Source organism: Macaca mulatta, chromosome 11 (genome assembly GCF_049350105.2).
Source record: "Macaca mulatta isolate MMU2019108-1 chromosome 11, T2T-MMU8v2.0, whole genome shotgun sequence".
Classification (NCBI taxonomy): domain Eukaryota; kingdom Metazoa; phylum Chordata; class Mammalia; order Primates; family Cercopithecidae; genus Macaca; species Macaca mulatta.
Window position 1 is genome coordinate 29,352,420 of NC_133416.1, and position 22,040 is coordinate 29,374,459.

Below are 22,040 nucleotides of genomic sequence, written 5' to 3' on the forward strand. Positions count from 1 at the left end.
GTAAGGATATAAATACAGAAGTATTTAAGGGCAAAAAAGTCTTTATATCTGCAGCTTATTCTCAAATGGTTCAGAGAAGAAAAGAGTAGTGTGTGTGTTTGTGTGTGCATACATATCTATACATATACAGTAGGCCCCTGAACAACATGGGTCCACTTACAGATGTTTTTTCAGTAAAAGTCACACTGAGTGTGCCTGCCTCTCCTGCCTCCCCTTCCACCTCTGCCACCCCGAGACAGCAACACCAACCCCTCCTCTTCCTCCTCCTCTTCCTATTCAATGTGAAGAGGATGAAGATGAAGGCCTTTATGATGATCCATTCTCACTTAATGAATCATAAATATACTTTCTCTTCCTTACGATTTCCTTAATAACATTTACTTTTCTCTAGCTCATTTTATTGTAAGACTATAGTCTATGACAAATATAACATACAAAATATGTGTTAATCAAGTATTTACATGATCAGTAAGGCTTCTCTGGTCAACACTAAGCTAATAGTAGTTAAGTTTTGGGGAAGTCAAAAGTTATACACGGGCCAGGTCTGGTGGCTTATGCCTGTAATCCCAGTACTTTGGGAGGCTAAGGCGGGTGGATCACTTGAGGCCAGGAGTTTGAGACCAGCCTGGCCAACATGGCGAAACCTCGACTCTACTAACCAGGCATGGTGGTGTGTGCCTGTTAATCCCAGCTACTCGGGAGGTTGAGGCAGGAGAATCATTTGAACCTGGGAGGCAGAGGTTGCAGTGGGCCGAGATCACGTCACTGCACTCCAGACAGGAATGAAACCCTGTCTCAGAAAAAAAAGAAAAGAGTTATACACAGATTTTCCACTGCACAGGAGTCACCCCCACAAACCCTACACTGTTCAAAGGTTAATTGTATATAGAAAGAAAGAGAGAAGAAGAGAGAATGAAAAGCAAATCGCCTAATACATTAAGCTTTGAGGAATGTGGATGAAGATTATACAGAAATTCTTCATACTATTTTTGCATATTTTCTGAGAAACTATTTCAAGATAAACTGCTAAATATACACACACACACACACATGCACCTCACAACACCTTCACTGCCCTCACTCTACCTAACCCACTGTTCTCTCTCCCCTGGATTACTTCAGTGGCCTCCTAACCAATCTGCATGTCTGCTCCTGCCTCCGTCTTTTCTCAAAAAGCAGCCAGTGATCCCGTTAAAATATGTCAGATCATGGCACCATTTGCTCAAAACCTTCCAATGCCTTTCCCTTTCGTTCAGAATAGAAGCTAGAGCCCATACTACAATCTACAAGGCCACACGCGAGCTGCCTGCCCCCGCACCTCTCGCCTCACCTCTACTCCCCTTGCCCTCCTCGTTCTCCTGCAACCCCTGTCCTCACTAGAGCTCTTCACACCCTCAGGCAGGCTCCCAGGTGCAGGCCCTCATCCTGGCTGCTCCCTCTGCCTGGTACACGCCACACCCAGGTACATGCGTGGCACAGCAAGGACTGCCCTGGCCATTCTATCTATCTCGAATTTTCCTCTTACTGGCACATGTTCTCTCCCTTTCCTACTTTATCTTCTTAGCACTCACCAGTTTCTCATGTATTACATATTTTATAAATTTATCTTGTCTGTCTCATCTCCCTCACTATAATATAAGCTCCAGGAGAACAAGTATTTTTGCTGTTTTGTTTACTGCTATGTCCTAGTGCCTAGAACAGAGAGCGGAATAATGTAGGGGCTCAAAAGGTTATGTGTTAAATGAATGAATGAGAACTAGACAAAAGCATTATCTGCAAGGCCAAAGGAGAATTTGTAAAAGTTTAAATCCATATACTCACCTAGGGAAGCACAACTACCCTCTCCTGCCTCAAAGCTGCAAGCATATGTGTGAGCAGGAACGTAGGCAGCAGATGTATTTAGAAACGGGTCCCGAACAATGACATTGTATATGACACCTTGTCCCGGGAGGGAGGAGAAGGAAACGCTTGTCTTATCATTAGCTGTTAGGGTAACCACCTGCAGCCAAAAATAACACATGATTAGTGTTTAGGGGATTTTTTTTAAGCTATTCTGTGATAATCCAACCTACGTGTAATATTAAATGGTATATTTATAAATTATAATTCTTGTTTAAAATATTCACCAACCCATTTAATATGGTCAAAAGGCCATCTTACATGGTTTGTATGTGCTAATGTAAGCAAGCTCTTACACAAAATGCTTCCAAAGATTTTTTTTTAATAGTTTAAGGAAAATGAGATACAAATAATGTATAAATGCTAGTTAGGACAACGTAAAAAGGTTTTTTTCTCCTCTGCTAGACTATAAACAAGGATGGGAACTGTATTTCTCTTGTGCACTGCTCTTTCCTCAGTGTACAGCCCAATGCCTAACACAGAGGATGTGTTCAATATTAGCCACAGACTAATGTAGACAGTCTGTTAACATCTCACAGACAGTACCCACTTATTTTTGTCTAACAGTCTCTGAAACAAGAAAATATTACATAAGGTTTTGCTATGTAGTAGTAGTTCTCAACTTCAGAAATTCCACTGTAAACTATAAAATAGAAAAAACAAATGCTTTATAGAACAATAATACCTATGTTCCTACTAATTGGAGAAAAATAAATATTAGGGTTTCAGGAGTAAATAATTACAAGCCCTACTACATCAGAGTACCACTGTTTAAAAATACTGCTTAGCCTTCAATAACTTGTTTCCTGGGCAAAGGTCTGATCAAGTTCAACAGACTGTTAATATTACTCCCAAGTTATCATGAGAAATTTAAACCACACAGAAAAGTTGAATGAATAACACAATAAATAGACTATATACTGCCTACTATCAACAATTGTTAGTATTTTACCATATTTGCTTCTCTATCACTCCTTTCTCCCCATCTCTGTTTTTTTCCTGCTGAAAGTAAGTTACAGATATCATGACACTTCACTGTGCATGTCCTACCACAGTATTTCTCAAATTTAATGTGCTTGTGAATCGCAGAGGGGCAGTCTTGTTAAAAAGCAGATCTAGACATCATCTTAGATGATGCCAATGCTATGCAACCACCTACCACACTCTGAGTAACAAGGTACTCAGTACAGATGTAAGTCTAAGTACAGACTGACAAGGGGGTTACAACAGGATAAACCCATCGTAAAGTCAAAATGCATTTAATATACCTCACCCACCAAACATCACGGTTTTACCCTAGCCTACCTTGAATGTGCTCAGAACACTTACATCAGACTCAGTTGAACAAAATTATCTAACATAAAGGCTATTTTTAAATTATTATTATTATTATTTGAGATGGAGTCTCACTCTGTTGCCCAGGCTGGAGTGCAGTGGCGCAATCTTGGCTCACTGCAAGCTCTGCCTCCCAGGTTCACGCCATTCTCCTGCCTCAGCCTCCCGAGTAGCTGGGACTACAGGCACCCCCCACCACCACCACGCCCAGCTAATTTTTTGTATTTTTAGTAGAAACAGGTTTTCACCATGTTAGCCAGGATGGTCTCCAACTCCTGACCTCGTCCTCCTGCCTTGGCCTCCCAAAGCGCTGGGATTATAGGCGTGAGCCACTGCGCCCAGCCCACAAAGGCTATTTTATAATAAAGTGTTTAATTGCTCATGTAATTTATTGAATACAGTACACTGTAGAATGTTAGCTGTTTACCAATGTGGTTAAGCAGGAGCTATGGCTCACAGCCACTGCTCAGTGTTGCAAAAGTATCATATTGCTAGCCTAGGAAATGATCAAAACTCAAATCAAAAGATCGTAAGTCAAGACATCATAAGTCAGGGACCATCTGTACAAGAATATTCTCCTATATAAACACAATACCTTAGCTCACCTAAGAAAATGAGTAATTTCTTATTAGCTAATACATGATCCAGATTTTCCCTAATGTCTTTTCCTTTTTTTTTTTTTTTCTTTTTTTGTGAGACAGGGTCTCACTCTGTCACCCAGGCTAGAGTGCAGTGGCGTGATCTCAGCAAACTGCAACTTCTCCCAGGCTCAAGTGATCCTCCAACCTCAGTCTCCTCAACATCTGGGACTACAAGCACGCACCACCACGCTCGGGACTTTTTGGGTTTTTTTAGTGGTTATGAGGTTTTGCCACGTTGCCCAGGCTGGTCTCGAACTCCTGAGCTCAAGCGATCTGCCCGCCTCAGCCTCCCAAAGTGCTGGGATTACAGGTGTGTGTCACTGTTCCTGACCCCTAACATCTTTTCTAGCTTTTCTCCTTCTTACCCAAGATCAAACCAAGTTCCATGCACACTGTTTATGGCCAATCTCAGTAATCTAGAGCAGTCTGTCTCACCTTTCTCTCTCAGCCACCCAATGACTGCAGAAGAGATGAAGTCAGTATTCTCACAAAGTATTCCACAATCTTGTGTCTAACTTATTCTTCTATCCCCCATACTTCCTGTAGATAGGGAATCCAATGGACTAAATTCAGGTTAGACATTTTGTGCTAGACTATACCACAGGCGATGGTGATAATGTCAGACTGCACTACATGAGCTCATAGTACAGGCTGACCCATTTTCAGTGAAACTAGCTTTGCCCACCTGGAAGAGGTGGAGACTATCAGGTCACTCCATTTTGAAGCGGTTCTCCTTTTACAATGAGAATTAATCGAAGGATGCTACTTAGACACCCTAGAAATATCCTGTCCCCTAAAAACCTTCACCTGCTGATCCTTGCTGGATTTATTTCATGGAGGGTCACAAAATGGTGATCATCTAATTCTCTATTATTCCTTCTACATATATTAGCTGGCGCTCTTCTGCAAAGAGCTTTCTCTCACCACCTGGGGAAGAATTAGTTCCTCCTTTAAAAAGGCAGGCTAAATTCCTTTATCAATTTTTGGAGTCATTTGGTGTAAGAGTTTCCTCCAGTGGTGGCAACTGAGGAAGATTTCATTTGTATTTATTCAAGGCTGACAACCACAATCTTTTTCTTTTCTTGATTCTTGAATTGCCCCAAATTTGGTAGTGTAAGCCCTTCAAACAGGCTCCTGAATCTCTGACACACCCTCATTAGTCTTTGAGGGTTTCCCCACATTCTGGAACAAAATATTCTTTTAACTAAAAGTTAAAAAGTAACCTAAAAGGAGCCTATTAAACAAGTTCTTATATTCTTCATAAAAATAATAATAGTATGTCATATCTAATAAAGCAACTAATAAACCTTACTAACAGACCTTCTTATTTTGTGAATAAGCACAATGACGCTGTCTAGAAAAACTCCACCCGTCAACCATTAGACTGAAGGATGACCTCATATGTTACATTGCAGTTAGGCACTTTTCAAGACATAAAGATAAAATCCTGCCCTCCACAAAAATGATCTATTGCAGTGAGTGAGTCTCAAAATCTAATATGCATAAGAATCACCTGAGAGATATTTTTTTTCTTTCTTTTTTTGAGATGGAGTTTCACTCTTGTCGCCCAGGCTGGAGTGCAACAGCATGATCTGGGCTCACTGCAACCTCCACCTCCTGGATTCAAATGATTCTCCTGCCTCTGCCTCCCGAGTAGCTGGTATTACAGGCATCTACCAACACGCCTGGCTAATTTTTGTCTTTTTAGTAGAGAAAGGGTTTTACTATGGTAGACAGGCTGGTCTTGAACTCCTGACCTCAGGTGATCCACCCACCTCGGCCTCCCAAAGTGCTGGGATTACAGGCGTGAGCCACTGCACCCAGCCAGAATCACTGGAGGGATCTTATAAAATGCAAATTCTGATTCAGTAGTTCCAGGGTGGAGCTTAAGAATTACAATTCTCACAAACTCTCTGGTGATGCCAATGCCACTGGTCCATGGATTCAAAAGCTCAGAGAAGAATTTTGCTCCAAGTTACAGACTTTGAGTTTGGGTTCAAATATGAATGCCAATGTATGTATCCTTAAGCAGTTTCTCATTTTTTTTTTCTCAAAACAATGTAATCTTCATACTTGCCAAAAATGTTTACCCAGTAGTCATGGGAGTACATAGAAAATTACCACCTCCTTCCATTCACATTTCAGATTACCAAGTCATAGATGTGGCTGCAACTAAAACTTAACATAACATGCATCTCCTCAAAGGCCAACATCATTTTGAGGTATCACCAGCAAAGACTCCCAAGATGATAACAAAATAAAAGAGAATAAAGTGAGTGTTCCCAGTAAAGGAGAAAAGAGTAAAGAAATAAGATCCTGGTAGCTTCTCCCTGTCTCAACTCTGACACAGGTGTCACAATCCAGCCACACAAATCATGGGACTCAGATTTACCTTGAGAGCATTGGCCTTCACCTGGGGCACGCTGACCATCCTCTGCAGATGCTTCAGCAACATCTCCTCAGTGAGGTCATTCTCAGGCAGAAAATACTGATAGACATCATACTGCAACCTCCACCGGGAGTCCTGGTCCATCCCAGCATCACATGGCGGGGGATCTACACCTCTAAAGTCAACCAACAAAATGAAACATCAATCTCTTGTGGTGCAAGTCCCATCTATAAAAAGGAACCAAGAGCCCTAATTTCAAACACTTGCAACAATAATTACAATTTAACAGTTCACTTTTTGCAGTGGCAACAATTGGTATTCTGAAGAAAAGTAACGCACTGTTATGGACTGAATGTTTGTGTCTCCCCAAAATTAATATGCTGAGATCCTCACTCCCAATGTGATGATATTAGGATGTAATTAGGTCATGAAGGTGAAGCCCTAATGAATAGAATTACTGCCCCCATAAAGGAGATCCCAGAGAGCCCTCTAGCCTTCTTTCTGTCATGTGTGGACACAATGACAACCCAGCAGTCTGTCACCTGGACGAGAACCTTCACCAGAACTCAACTGTGCTGGCATCCTGATCGTGGACTTCTACCCTCTACAACTGTGAGAAAGAAGTTTATAAGCCACCCAGTCTGTGCTACTTTGTTACAGCACCACAAACTAAGACTAACACCAACAGGCAAGGGTGATTACATCACTGGATTCTGGTAACAGTCAGGCCTAGAGTAATACTACAGCTTTGGGGAGACAAAAAAAATTAAAAAAAAAAAAAAGCTGGGTACAGTGGCTTATGCCTGTAATCCCAGTACTTTGGGAGGCTGAGGCAGGAGGATTGCTTGAGCTAAGAAGTTCAAGACCAGCCAGGGCAACATAGAAAGACCTCATCTCTGATTTAAAAAAAAAAAAAAAAAGAAAAGAATATACCAGATTTGTCATTTGTTAGCAAGTCGCTTAACCTCCATAACCCCTAGGGAACCTTTCTGTAAAATAACAGCAATTGCCCTTCTTCATAAAATTGTTAGGATTAAATGGCAAAGAACATAACAACGCTCAGCACCACGGACAATGCACAGGAAGCATTCAAGTGTTCTCAAATGTTAGCTATCATTACTATTAAAGCAGAAACTGAGGCACAGCTTTAATTAAAACAATGAATCTTTATAAAAATATAAGGATGTTTCAGGGCTACTGAGCGCTATCCATATTTAAAGTGCTTTATAAAAACCAGGATGTACTTTCAAGCTCATAATAGACTCGCATCTGGCTCTTCAAATAAAAAGAGTTCACAAGAATGAAGTGGGAAAATATTAACTGTAAATGACAGCCCAAAGATTAATAATGAAGTTTAAATTACATCAATTACCCCCAAAAATTAAAGAACTCAATTTTACTACAGAGAACTAGGGACTTGAGAGAGCTGGTCAAATCTACACAACTGTCGTCATGTATGTTCTAAAAGCATTTCTCAGAGATGGGAGACAGACATACCTCGCGTAGCCTAGGTTTGCCGGGGCAAACTTGATAGTCGTTTCAAAGAAATTATACTCCAAGTAAATGTTGGGATCAATATCTAAATCAAACTCCAAATTACAGCCTCCAGGGATAGGATCTGGATAAGAAATAGGGAAGTTACCAAAAAAACAATTCTTACATATCCAAATCATACTCAGAAAAACAGAACTCTATTCTTAGAAGAACTTTCCAAATAGAAGTTAAATATAAATGTAGAGCTTCTAGTCTTATACTATTTCATGAACTGAGGTTAAAGAGGGTAGAGTTAACTGAGGTTCAGGGCCCTAGAGCAGGGCACAGCAAACATTTTCCGTAAAAGGCCTGATAGTATTTTAGGCTTTGTCAGTCTGATGGTCTCTGCAGTAACTACCCACTCCTGTCCTTGTGGCAAGAAAGCAGCCACAGGCAATACGTACAGGAAGAGGCATAGCTGTGTTTCAGTAAAACTTTAAAAGTATAAAAACAGGCAGCAGGCTGGATCTGGCTCATGGTGTGTAGTTTGCCAACCTCTGCTCTAGAGTTAAAAAGATTGGCTATTGGTTGACTACTTCTGGCCAGGTTTGGAATGCAGATACACAGTGTGTATATAAGTTTCAGTATCATGTTGGAAACTTCCTTCAAATTCTATGCTCTTCTTTCATACTCTCCTTTTTCTGCACTTACGGATCTTTACCACACCACAAATGGTGCGTATGCCAGCTGAAGCTCCTCTGTTCATAATTTTTCTGTGTACACTGCCCTTGATGAGAGCCTTAATTAAGTCTATGGTTTCTTATCAGGTAATTAGCCTTTTGTTACAGCTAACATTTCCTATCTTCTACTCCAGTAATCTTCTGGATTCTACCTCCTTTCCTAATTAGTGCTCCCTCTCCTTCCCTTTACCCCCAAGCTTTAAGAGTAGTCTAAATGTATTCACCTCACCTTCACTCCTCCATCACTGTTGTGCCACTAAAGTGACTCTCGTAAAGGGCCACTGCTGACTCCTACTTGCTCTAGCATATGGACACCTTCAGTTAGTTCTCTTGACCTCTCTGTAGAGTATAACTTACCACTTCCGTTTTTTTTTTGTTTTGTTTTGTTTTTTTGAGATGGAGTCTCGCTCTGTCACCCAGGCTGGAGTGAAGTGGCGCAATCTCAGCTCACTGCAACCTCCACCCGCCGGGTTCAAGCAACTCTCCTGCCGCAGCCTCCTGAGTACCTGGGATTATAGGCACCCGCCACCACACCTGGCTAATTTTTGTATTTTTAGTAGAGACAGGGTTTCACCATGTTGGCCAGGCTAGTCTCAAACTCCTGACCTCAGGTAATCCACCAGCTTCAGCCTCCCAAAGTGCTGGGATTACAGGATTACAGGTGTGAGCCACCATGCCTGGCCTGCTCCCTTTTAAAGGCAGAACCTCCAGGCTCTCTTCCTACCTACTTGACTACTACACAGTCTTGTGCTTACTCCTCAGCAGTTACTATCTGCTAGAAAGAGTAGCTGACACACAGTAGGCACTATGAAAGTATTTGCTATGATTTTTGCCCTAAATATCCAAGTACATGCCTGGATAATCTCATTCACTGCCACAGCTTTTAATAACAGCTATTTAGTTGGGAATCTAATCTCATCCCTCCACTCCAGGCCGTCATTTAAATTATCTACTGTGCATTTCCATCCAAATGTCCTACAAGCATCTCAGATTGTGTCCCAAACTGAAGTCATCATCTACTCCATCCCACCTCCCAAAACATTTGGCACCACCATAACCCTGTTCCCACACCTATTTTGTATCACTATTTCCCTGCTGCCCAAATAGGAAACCTATGCTTCCCTCTTATAATCCGTGACCACCAGTCACTGTGTTTATCAATTCCACCTTCTGGATATCTCAAATCCAGCTCCTCTTCTCCATCCTGCCTCTCATGGCCTCTGTTCAGATCCTCATTTCTCATTTTGTGCTGAGTCCTGACTCTGCTGTGCCCTCTCCTATCCATCCCCACACTGCTTCTAGCATTGGTTTTCTAAGAGATGAAATGGACCACACCATTCCTCTGCTTAAAAACTCTATGCCACCTTAGAACCTACCTCGAAATAAAGTACAAACCTCAAATTGTACGCAAGGCCCTCCACACTCCAGCGGCAGCCACACCCACAACGCGCCATTCTCCAAATCATTCTTCTTCATGACGTAGAGCTTACTGCTTCTGCTCAGAATAACTACACTGTTAGGACTATGTCTTGCCTTAACTATTACTGCTTCTCCAAGGGCTCCCTACATGTTTTCTGAATGAATAAATGTGTTCTCCTAGTTACTACCTGAGCTTTCAGTCATCATGCTAATTCTCTTACTGTAAAATATTTCTGATTATATACATTATACTTGCAACAAACAATCTTAATAGGATCATTTTCCCTAAAGTTTCATGAACACATTCCATATTCCAAAGAGAAGGAGGGAGGAGAAGACAGAAGGGTTACCTCTTTCTGAGTAGGAGAGTAGGATAGCCATATTCTGTACAGGCTCTATGCCTGAAGTCCCCAAGTACCAAGTGCATGTACTCTGCTCCGGTCTAAGGATGAAAACCAGTCCACTGGCAGTGCCTGTTTCCGAGGCATTGGAAAGGAGAGTCTGCAGTCAAGAAGAAACATCGTCATGAATAGGAAGTTGAGCAAAACATATAAATTACCGAGCTGATCCAGTGCGCATGTCCTATTCCAGATCTTCTCAAAATAGAAAAAAAAAAACCTTCCTCAAATATCCAGGGAATTCTTTTCATCTCTATGTTCACATGCCCACACATATACATGGAAAAAGCATTCTTGAAAAATATATGATTGTCTTAGTTAAGGCTGCTATAACAAAGTACCACAGGTTAGGTGGTTATAAACAACAGAAATGTATTTTCACAATTCTAGACTCTGGTGGTTCAAGATAGGGATGCCAACACAGCTGGGTTCTGATGAGGGCCCTCTTATAGGCTGAAGACTCAGGATACAACAACCTCTTGCACCTGTTCTTGTTGAACCACATCACTTCCCAAAGACTCCACTTCCTAATACAACACACTGGGGATGAGGATTTCAACTGTGAATTTTGCGAAGACACAAACATTCTGCCTGTAAAAATAATCTTTGAGCAGGAATAGCAGATGCACAGTGAAATTCCCAAGTGTTTCAATTAACTTGAATTAAGATTTACTATGTCAAATAATGTTTTGTCTTCGTGTCTAAGACCACTAAGACAAAAACATGAGACCTGGCCCCAAGGAGTTCAGTTTTTGAAGTACCTTTTAAATTGTGTTATAACTGTACATAAAGTATACTTTTTTTTTTTTTTTGAGACGGAGTCTAGCTCTGTCACCCAGGCTAGAGTGCAGCGGCGCAATCTTGGCTCACTGCCAGCTCTGCCTCCCAGGTTCATGCCATTCTCCTGCCTCAGCCTCCCGAGTAGCTGGGACTACAGGCACCTGCCACCAGGCCCAGCTAATTTTTTGTATTTTTACCAGAGACAGGGTTTCACCGTGTTAGCCAGGATGGTCTTGATCTCCTGACCTCATGATCTGCCCGCCTTGGCCTCCCAAAGTGCTGGGATTACAGGCATGAGCCACCGCATCTGGCCCATAAAGTATACTTTTAAGTGTTGATATACATAGACACCTGTGAAACCATTACCACAATCAAAATAGTAAATGTATGCATCACCCCAAGTTTCCTTGTGCCCCTTCCTAATCCTTCCTCACACACTTCCTCTCTACCATCCCCCACTCCCATCTGCTTGGAAAGCTTTTTGAATAATAAAATGCTAAGCTAAGAGGTAATAGATTCAAGAGGTTCTATCAAAGTTAAGGAAATGGGAAGGAAAAGGCAGCAGAGCAGTTTCAATTTGATAAGCACAAGAAAGAATGGCTCAAATATTAATTGATAAATGATCAAGTCAACAGTTTCAAAGAGCCAACTGCCCTCACGACCCAAAAAAACCAAAAGTACCACACTTTATCAGGAAGGGCACAGGAAACAGAAGCACTTCTCTTCACACAGACCACTCACTTCCTGAGCCATGTGCAGTTCTGGCCATCATATTCTAAGTAATATAACAGTGGGAACTAAAGGCAGTCCAAGAAATGAAATGATAATTAAGGACAACTAAGGCCCTTTCTGCATAGGAATCAAGGCCCAAGATGCTGCCATCCAGATCTATTTTATCACTGGTGATGCTGGCATCTCTTCATCCAAGCTCTGCTTCCTCAGATGTAGAAACAGGTATCACTACCACTTTGTTGAGCTTTAATGAGAATTAACCATATGGAAACCAAACACAGGGGTTCCTAACTGGGGGCCTGAGGGTTTCTGAAGGGCCCCAAGAAATTATATATTTATATTTGAGTCCACAGACCTGAGCAGTCTACGGCTCCAGAAGCTTAAGAACCACTAGCCTAGCACATAGTAGGCATTCAACAAATATAAATCCTTATTTCCCCCATCCTCTCTCTTTTCCTTCAAATGTTGTCTTGCTGTAATGTCATTAGGAAGAAAATCATACTGTTTGTCAATTAAAAATTGTTTTAATAGATCTAGTTCAAAAAGAAGAAGAAAGAACTCATCTATGTGCCATTTTACTAAGTCTCCTATGTAAGAGCCTGAATAGGAAGCTGTCTTTTGAATTCAGTGCCATAAAAAACTTGCCTCCCCTGAGGAACTGGCATGCTCCTTCCTTTCTAAGGAAGTTATGAAATTTAACATGCTTTACCTTCTGCTCTAGCTGCAAAGAACTTGGGCAAATTCAACGTATGCGTGACATCGGTATCTCTTGTAATTAATACTATTTATTCCTTTCCTTTTTTCCTCAGCTGAACTCTTCCATTCCCAGTCTATTAACTACCCCCCCACACCCCCACAATACACACGCACACACATGCACAACCACATGCACACAATTTCCAAATCTCTATGGTAGGGGCAAGAAGGCAGGAATAAAAAAATACAATAGTAAGAAAGGTAGTGTGACCAATGCCTATACTATTATATATAGGCTGGGGTGCAGTGGTTCATGCCTGTAATCCCAGCACTTTGGGATGCCCAGGCAGGAGGATCACTTGAGGCCAGGAGTTCAAGACCAGCCTGGGCAACATAGCAAAACCCCATCTCTACAAAAAAAATGTTAAAAATTAGCCAAGTGTGGTGACACGTGCCGGTAGTTCCAGGATCACTTAAGGCCAGGAATTTGAGCCATGATCACACAACCACATTCCGGCCTGGGTGATGAAGCGAGATCCTATCTCTAAAAAAATAAAAATAAAAATTTTTAAAAATTACATACGAATTGGATTAAGACAGATTTGTTTACCAAATTCCAGAATATTATAAGATAAGCTTAGAACAAATAAAATGAAGTATAACTTCATACAAGGTGAAATGCATGTATTGGTCTAGGGCATCATAGAGACTAAATATAGATGTGTAAAAGATTACATAAATGGCAGATTCTTCATAGCTTAAGCTAGCTAACCCAGGGAATTTTAAAAACTTTCTAAAGCTGAGGTTGAGGTTAAGGGGTTTAGTGATGATCTCTACAATAAAGTCCTTAACACTGCTGGAGGCACAGCACAGGGCTGGATGAACTGAGCACTATAATTTTTTTGTTGTTTGCATGACAGAGTCCAAAGAATAAAGTTGATATTATAGGGTTCTTGGTAAAGTTCAATACTATAGCTAAACAACAATGAAAATTCATTAAAACGTATATTCTCAGGTAAAAATTATTAAGGCCCCACTAAAGTAAGAAAATGAAAAGGTGGGAAATCACGAAAAAAACTTGCCTGCACAGTGGTGACAATTGGCACAGGGGGCCCTTCCCCCCAACTCAGGTCTCCATTACCCCTTTTTAGGTCAGAGACCGCCACACTCAAGAAAGGCCCGAGATACTCTCAATCACTAACTTGAAAACATCCTATTTTGATTTTTTAAAATTTAAGATATAAGGTCATAAACATAGAAGAGAGAGAGAGATACCAAATTCTAATGCTCATACTAAATACCAGACCCCAAAATATAGAAATGATTTTTACTAAAATAATTATTTGTACTTACCGGAGAAAAGGAAACGGTTGTATTCTGATACTGCGAGTGTATTTGGAAAATAAGAAAAGTCACATTGCTTGAAATATCATGCAAAACAGCTTCCTCTGGAAAGGGCCTATTGAGCTCGAAGTATCTAAATTTCCCCACAGAAAATTCAATAAGACCTACAACGAGATAAACTTTTCATTACAACACTTGTACTCTCATATCAATTTGCAGAAATCGCATTCATAAATGAATGTGGAATTTAATCCTCAGAAAAACTCTTTGAGGTAAATACGGTTATTGCTCCTATTTCCCTGCTAAAGACAATGTGGCTTAAAAAGTGATGCAGCCCACCCAGGGTCATCCAGCCAGTGAACGATAGAGCTCAGAACTAAAATGCAAGAGGTGTTTCAAAAGATATGCTGAAGACAGGCTCCTGGAGCCCAGAGAAACTTCCCCTCTGGCAGCAGCTGTAACAATCATCTTCGGAACAGAGTCCTTGAATTTGAAGATGACAATCCTGTGGGGCTACTAACAATCATGAATGTGCTGGGGTTAAAGTACTGTAACTGTCTAGTGAATTCTGAAGTCAGCATAGCCTGAAGAGACACAGGTGGCTGCAATTTAACACCAGCGTTTCCCAGCTGTGTGATTTTAGGCAAGTTCCTTAAATCCCCTTAAGCCTCAATTTCCTCATCTGTCTAACGGAGACTGCAAAGGAAGGTGCCATCAGTACTGACAAAAATGTCTGTTGAGGGCCCACATCAGGCACTGCACATACTATTGTGAACCACAGGCATCCTGGAAAAGAGAGCTTTTGTTTGCTTAAGGATCAAGCTCAGAGTCCATAAAAAAGATAGGTTAAACAAGGACAGTTTTTCAACACCTCTTCCAGGCCTGTCCCATCTGTCTACTTCCTCCATGGCCTGCATCTCACTGACTCTGTCCCCACTTCTCCATGGTGTGTTTCTGCCAGCTGCACACTAGCTCTGTCTTTTTTCGATCTAACTCTCAAATATTCCTTTAATTAGGTTGCTTTTACTCCTGTGTAGTCCTGGATTCCTACCTGACCCCCCATCCTACAGTCAGTATCTGTCTGCATGAAAAGCAGAAGAGATCCCAAGCTTCCCATAAGCAGTCTTGCGGGGTTCAATTCTAAACAAATAAACAGAAGATTTAGATTAAATATAGATGAAAAGGAGTTGATGAAAAAAAGATTATAATTCACCCGAGTCCCACAGTGGAACTGTCATGTTTTATTTTAGAAGGAAATTAGAGTCAGTGGGTGGCAAAAGAAAACATTTCAGATACTAAATAACTTAATAACACATTCTTATATACCATGTCCCAAGAAGGTCAATTTTCAACACTTCGTTTTTTTAGTACAATAGCTCCACTGGATGATTTAAAACCAAACAGAACCAAAAAAAAAAAAAAAAAAAAATCAAGAATGAGTAGCCTGTGGAAGAAGAGCTATAAAGAAGACACAAATAGTGCTAAGACTAGAATAATGTTAACCTCTATATATTTTCCCTAAGTTCTGTGATGCTATATTACATTCATAACTTACTGTTTTTTAAAAAAAAAAATCATGATAGAACACAAGGTTACTTATGGTTACAACTTCATTTCTAAAACTCTAGAGAAAATTTTAGTAGTTTTAACAATGACAAATGAAGATAGTATATTTCCTATTTATGGAACCAGAAAGACATTTTACATCTTATATGGACCAAACTCCAGCTGGAACAGAGGTTAAAATATTAAGGAGCGGTCAACAGAATCTGGGTAGGGAAGTCTGAAAAAAATTGTGTGCGTGTGTTTTTTCTTTTTAAAGAGAAACAAGAAAAACATGTTTATATTTTCCAGGCCTTCCCATCATCATGATTATTTTATTAGAAAAGCAAATTATACATAAAACTACATGGATTTCAGTAAATTACACTAAAAATGTTTCACGTATTGCCCTTCAAGTTTGGTTCCATCCATCATGCATCCTCCAAGTCTTAAAAATTCCCACCCGTTTTGGCAGTGTCAGCCTGTTTTCCTAGAAATTAATAAGATTTCTATCCTTTCACAGTTCACAGCACTCAACTCACTCACTACCCTGCCTTTTCTAGTCTACATCTTCTGTTTTTCCCTTTTGTTCTCATTTTCCCTATTTGGCAAATATTTATAAGGTACTTGTAGAGTAGGCACTCTAGTTGTTGGGCACCATTATCAAAACTGATACAAACAAATTCATAAAGGTTATCCAAGACTTCTGTAATTATCACTTAAATTTGCCCTTTGATATATTTTAGAAAATGTTTTAATAATCCTTATGTCTATCTCCCATGACATGGGCCTTCCATCAGAACAGCATACAGAGCCTTTAAAAGCCCTGGAAGAGACTGAAGCCATCAACTAGAGAAGGCCTCATGGTAAACTTTTCTTAACCTTCCCTTAACCTATCACCCAGGATGAGGATGAATCACAACTCAAAAACACTTGGAGAAACAAAACTTTGGAAAGACAGTACGGAAACACAGAACCATGGAAACTAAAATACACTGTTAAACAACTGATCACTTGACAAAATAAGTAGGGGAATATTAAAAGCAGGTATCTCTGGGAGCATATTTTAACTGACTCTTTTTTTTATTTTGTATTTTTATTTTTTTTTGAGACAGTCTCACTCTGTCACTTAGGTGGAGTGCAGTGGGGCAATCTTAGCTCACTGAAATCTCCACCTCTCAGGTTCAAGCAATTCTCCTGCCTCAGCCTCCTGAGTACCTGGGATTACAGGCATGTGCCACCACGCCTGGCTAATTTTTGTATTTTTAGTAGAGACGGGGTTTTACTATGTTGGCCAGGCTAGTCTCGAACTCCTGACCTCAAGTGATCCGCCCATCTCGGCCTCCCAAAGTGGTAGTATTACAAGCATGAGCTACCCCTCCCAGCTGACTTTTCTTTTTTTCACACAAGTCCTTCTTTTTCTTTCTTTCTTTCTTTTTTTTTTTTTTTTTTTTTTTTTTGACACAGAGTCTGGGTCTGTCGCCAGGCTGGAGTGCAGTGGCATGATCTCAGCTCACTGCAACCTCCACCTCCCAGGTTCAAGAGATTCTCCTGCCTCAGCCTCCCAAGTAGCTGGGACTACAGGTGCCCACCACCACGTCCGGCTAATTTTTTGTATTTTTGGTAGACACTGGGTTTCACCATGTTGGCCATGCTGGTCTCAATCTCTTGACCTCGTGATCCACCCACCTCAGCCTCCCAAAGTGCTGGGATTCCAAGCATGAGCCACCGCGCCAGGCCAACTCTACATTTTAAATGTTTATAAAATAGGAACATACACTCTCTGTTAACATTCTGTCACTGTTTTGCTTTCCCTTAAAATGGTAATATTTTTCTAGAAAATATATAATCCTTATAAAAGGTGCAAAATAAACAGAAAGTCAACTCCTCCAGCAAGCACACTGTACAGAAATCATCACTGCTAACAGTTGGGATATATCTTTTAGGGCTTAGGCAGATATCAGCATGCATATTTCCACACAGATGGAAAAAGATATATGTATGTTTGATATTGCCCATTTAACAGGTCTAATGTATCTTTCCACAACAACACAGATAATTCTAGCTTTACCATTTTAAAAGCTACAGAGTATTCCATTCTGGGTATGTACCATAATCATTTACCCAATCTCCTATTAATGAACATCTAGGCTGTTACCATTACAGCATGAATAATAAATTAGTAAGAAATAAAATAGTTCTGATTTTGTGGAAGACTATTCCAGAAAGCATATGTGTCAGGCAATAAATCTATCTGAGAGAGTTTTTGCTTTGACAGTGTAACAGATGACCTTTGATCTTAAATGGTTAAACTGTACCTAAAAAGTCTTGTTTTAGTCTAAGAAATCCAGAAATAAAAACAAACAGACCATGAGAGAATACATAACGATTAGAACCAAAAATTAATCTGCAGTCTTTGCTTCTGAATTCTTCTTCAAGAAATATACCTACATTTCAGGAATAATTATAACTTTCAGCTGTTACTTCCTGGATTTCCCAAAAGCTATAGGAAAATGATGCCTCATCATCTTCCTTTCCTCAAATGCCTACAGTGGGAACCAGGCAGATGATAAAAGGGAGGGAAGCCAGATGATAAAAGGGAGGGACATTGTATACATTATATAAAACCTGGTCACTTGACAAAATAGGTAGAGGTGTTAAGAGGAAACATCTCTGGGAGTGTATTTTAAGTGATTTTTTTTTTCTTTTCATTACACATTTCCTTATTTTTAAAATTTTCTATAGTGACCACAAGGTGTCCTCTTCATAAGAAATTATAATACAGTGATTATACGCTCTGGCTATACATTATTACAACATCTGCAGTGGATTAAAAAAAAAAAAAAAAAAAAAAAAAAAAAAAAAAACCAAAACACTGCTGCCTGGGACCCTCTCCAGATGAGTTAAATCAAAATCACTGGGGCTAAGGTCCAGGTATCAATTAAAAAACAAATATTCATTAAATACTATGCAGAGAAATACACAAAGTTTACACACCCATGAATTAAACAGCACCTAAACAGCATTCTAGCACCTTAGGGGTCCCCTTGTGGCCCCTCCCAATCACATCTTCTTTCCTCCCCCAGAGGGAAACAGGGTCCTAAGTTCAAACACTAGGAATTTAGTTGGGGGAATTCAACTGAATAGAATGTACGCACAATTTCTGTGTGTTTGGCTTCTTTAAAATCAGCACTATGTTTGTGCAATTCATTCCAGCTGCTATAAGTAGCCATAACTCATTACCGTTCTTGTATACTTCATGAAATGAGCATGCCACAATGTATTTATCTGTTCTACTGTTAATAAACATCTGTATTTCTGGTTTAGAGTTATAAATAACTCTAAACATTTTCTGTGCATGTCTTTTGGTACATGCATATACACATTTCTGTTGGGTGGAATCTATGAGTAGAATTATCAGGTAATAGGGTATTCTCATCTTCAGCTTCAGTAGATACTGCCAGTCTTCCAACAATGTTTTGCCAATGTATACCTCATCAACTTACTGTAGGAAAGTATTCCAACTGCCCAACAGTCTCACCAACACTTGGTATCATTCATTTATCTGCTGGGTAGATAGTGGTATCTGACTGTGATTTTAATTTGCACTTCCCTAATTACTCATGGGTGTTGGGAACCCTTTGCTTTGCTTATTGGCTATTTGGATATCCTCTTTGTGAAAACAGTCTGTTCAAGTCTTTTACACATATTAAAAATGGAACTGTCTGCCCTTCTTCAATTTTAGGAGTTTTTAACACATCATAGATATGAGTATTTTGACAGATATGTTGCAAATATATTCTCCTACTCTTGTTGCTTGTCTTTTCACTCTCTTGTTACCTTTAGATTAAGAGTTTTCATTTTAGCAATTTCTCAGATTTTTTCTTTATGATTAGTACTTTTTGTGTCATTTTAAAGAAATCTTTGCCAACATATACCAAGATCATGAAGATACAGTCCCATGTTAACTTCTAGAAGTTTGTTTTATCTTTCACATTTAGAGCTAAAAATCAGTCTGATATTGATTTTTATACATGGTGTAAGATAGAAGTCACAGTTCATTGTTTCATATGTTTATCTACTTGACAGCAACCTTCACTAAAAATACCACCCTGTAGGTACTGCATGTTCTCTCACTGATAAATGGGAGCTATGTAATGTGTACACAGGGGCCTACACTGTGGACTGATAGACACTGAAGACTGAGGAAGGTGGGAGGGGGCCGAAGATGAGAAATTACTTAATGAGTACAATGTACGTAATTCCAGCCATGGATACACTAAAAGCCCTGACTTCACCACTACACAATATATCCTGTAACTACACTTGTGCTCCATAAGTTTATACAAATAAAATAATTTAAAAATACCACCATCTCCCTACTGCTTTGCAGTTCCACCTTTCACATAAGTCAAGTGAACGTATGTGTTTGCTTCTGGAGTCTCAATTGTATTCTACTGGCTTATTTGTCTAGCTATAGACACCAATCCTAACACAAATATTACAACTCTCTTAACTCCTGCTCCAAATTTGTTCTTCCTCCTCAAATTTATCTTGACTATTTCTGGTCCTTTTCATTTCCATATAAGCTTTAGAAATCAGCCTGTCAATATCCACCAAAAAAAAAAAAAAAAAAAAAAAAAAAAAACCCTGCTGGGATTTTGATTGGGATGGCCCTGACTATATACATTAATTTAGGGAGAAATAATATCTTTAAAATATCTTTATCTTTAGAATTTTGTAATCTATGAATCTGCGATATTCCTCTATTTCTTTAGTTTCTCAATTTAACTAAAGAATGTTGAGATGTATTATGTCATTTTCTCTGTAGAGCTCTTTACATATCCCATGATAATCATCCCAGAATACGTAATGTTTCTTGAGGCTATTTTAAATGTACTTTTTCTTTTCTTTAATTTTATTTGTTAACGTTATGTAGAGACGAGGTCTTGCTATGTTGATCAGACTGGTCTCGAACGCTCGGCCTCAAGAGATCCTCCCCCACTCAGTCTGCCAAAGTGCTGGGATTACAGACTGAACCACAGTACCTGGCCCTGTTTTTTCTTTTAAATTTCTATTTCTAGCTGTCTCTTCACCAATATACTTTTTATAAAAAGTTCTCCATGTAATTCTAATGCTTAGCCAGGTTTGAGAACTCCTAACACAGTGTTTGATAAACAAGCAAAGGATATATATGTATTTTTTTCCCAGTCTTAGTTATCTTTAACCTAACTTCTGTGTGAAAATACTTTGGCAGTGTAACCTTGGCAATCCGACATCCATTGCACAATTTTATCAGAAGATCGCTTTAACCAAACCAGTTGTGGTTTGATTCTTGGCTGTGCAGGATTTTGTCATTTTTGATGTTCCAACGTCTAACACAGTATAGTCACCTAACTGGCATATAGTAAATGTTTGTTAAATGATGGCTGAACTACATGACCTCAGGCAAGTAATGTATTTCCTCTGGGCTTCAGTTCCCTCAAAGTAAAATTGAGGTAACTGAGTGCCACCAATTGGCTGCTGAAAGTTTCAAACAAATGGGAAACAATTTTTTAAACTGCGCAAGGCTATACAATAAAGTATCATTTATTAACTTCCATTAGCTTTCCTGTGCTTCACAGGTTCGTCTCCTTATTGAAAGAAAAGGATCTAGCCAAACTAAGTTTCATAAGTGAAGGAGAAATAAAATCCTTTACAGACAAGCAAATGCTTAGAGATTTTGTCACCACCCAGGCCTGCTCTACAAGAGACCCTGAAGGAAGCACTAAACATGGAAAGGAACAACCAGTACCAGTCATTGCAAAAACATGCCAAAATGTAAAGACCATCAATGCTAGAAAGAAACCGCATCAACTAACAAGCAAAATAACCAGCTAATATCATAATGACAGGATCAAGTTCACATATAACAATATTAACCTTAAATGTAAATGGACTAAATGGTCCAATTAAAAGACACAGACTGGCAAATTGGATAAAGAGTCAAGACCCATCAGTTTGCTGTATTCAGGAGACCCATCTCACATGCAGAGACATACATAGGCTCAAACTAAAGGGATGGAGGAAGATCTGCCAAGCAAATGGAGAACAAAAAAAAGCAGGGGTTGCAATCCTAGTCTCTGATAAAACAGACTTTAAACCACCAAAGATCAAAAGAGACAAAGAAGGCCATTACATAATGGTAAAGGGATCAATTCAACAGGAAGAGCGAACTATCTAAATATATATACACCCAATACAGGAGCACCCAGATTCATAAAGCAAGTCCTTAGAGACTTACAAAGAGACTTAGACTCCCATACAATAATAATGGGAGACTTTAACACCCCACTGTCAACATTAGACAGATCAACGAGACAGAAAGTTAACAAGGATATCCAGGAATTGAACTCATCTCTGCACCAAGCGGACCTAATAGACATCTACAGAACTCTCCACCCCAAATCAACAGAATATACATTCTTCTCAGCACCACATCACACTTATTCCAAAATTGACAATATAATTGGAAGTAAAGCACTCCTCAGCAAATGTACAAGAACAGAAATTATAGCAATCTCTCAGACCACAGTGCAATCAAACTAGAACTCAGGACTAAGAAACTCAATCAAAACCGCTCAACTACATGGAAACTGAACAACCTGCTCCT

The 22,040-nt window shown here is 39.7% G+C and overlaps 1 protein-coding gene across 1 annotated transcript in view; it reads right to left on the reverse strand.

Annotated features, from left to right (window-relative positions):
- TM7SF3 (transmembrane 7 superfamily member 3) overlaps nt 1-22,040 on the reverse strand; it is a 44,683-nt gene that overhangs the window by 15,253 nt on the left and 7,390 nt on the right. The window contains exons 2-6 of the mRNA XM_001099269.5: nt 13,856-14,010; nt 10,247-10,397; nt 7,762-7,882; nt 6,268-6,439; nt 1,822-1,999 (exon numbers count right to left, since the gene is read on the reverse strand). Of these exons, the coding sequence (XP_001099269.4) occupies nt 1,822-1,999; nt 6,268-6,439; nt 7,762-7,882; nt 10,247-10,397; nt 13,856-14,010 (777 nt within the window). The remainder of the gene's footprint in view (nt 1-1,821; nt 2,000-6,267; nt 6,440-7,761; nt 7,883-10,246; nt 10,398-13,855; nt 14,011-22,040) is intronic.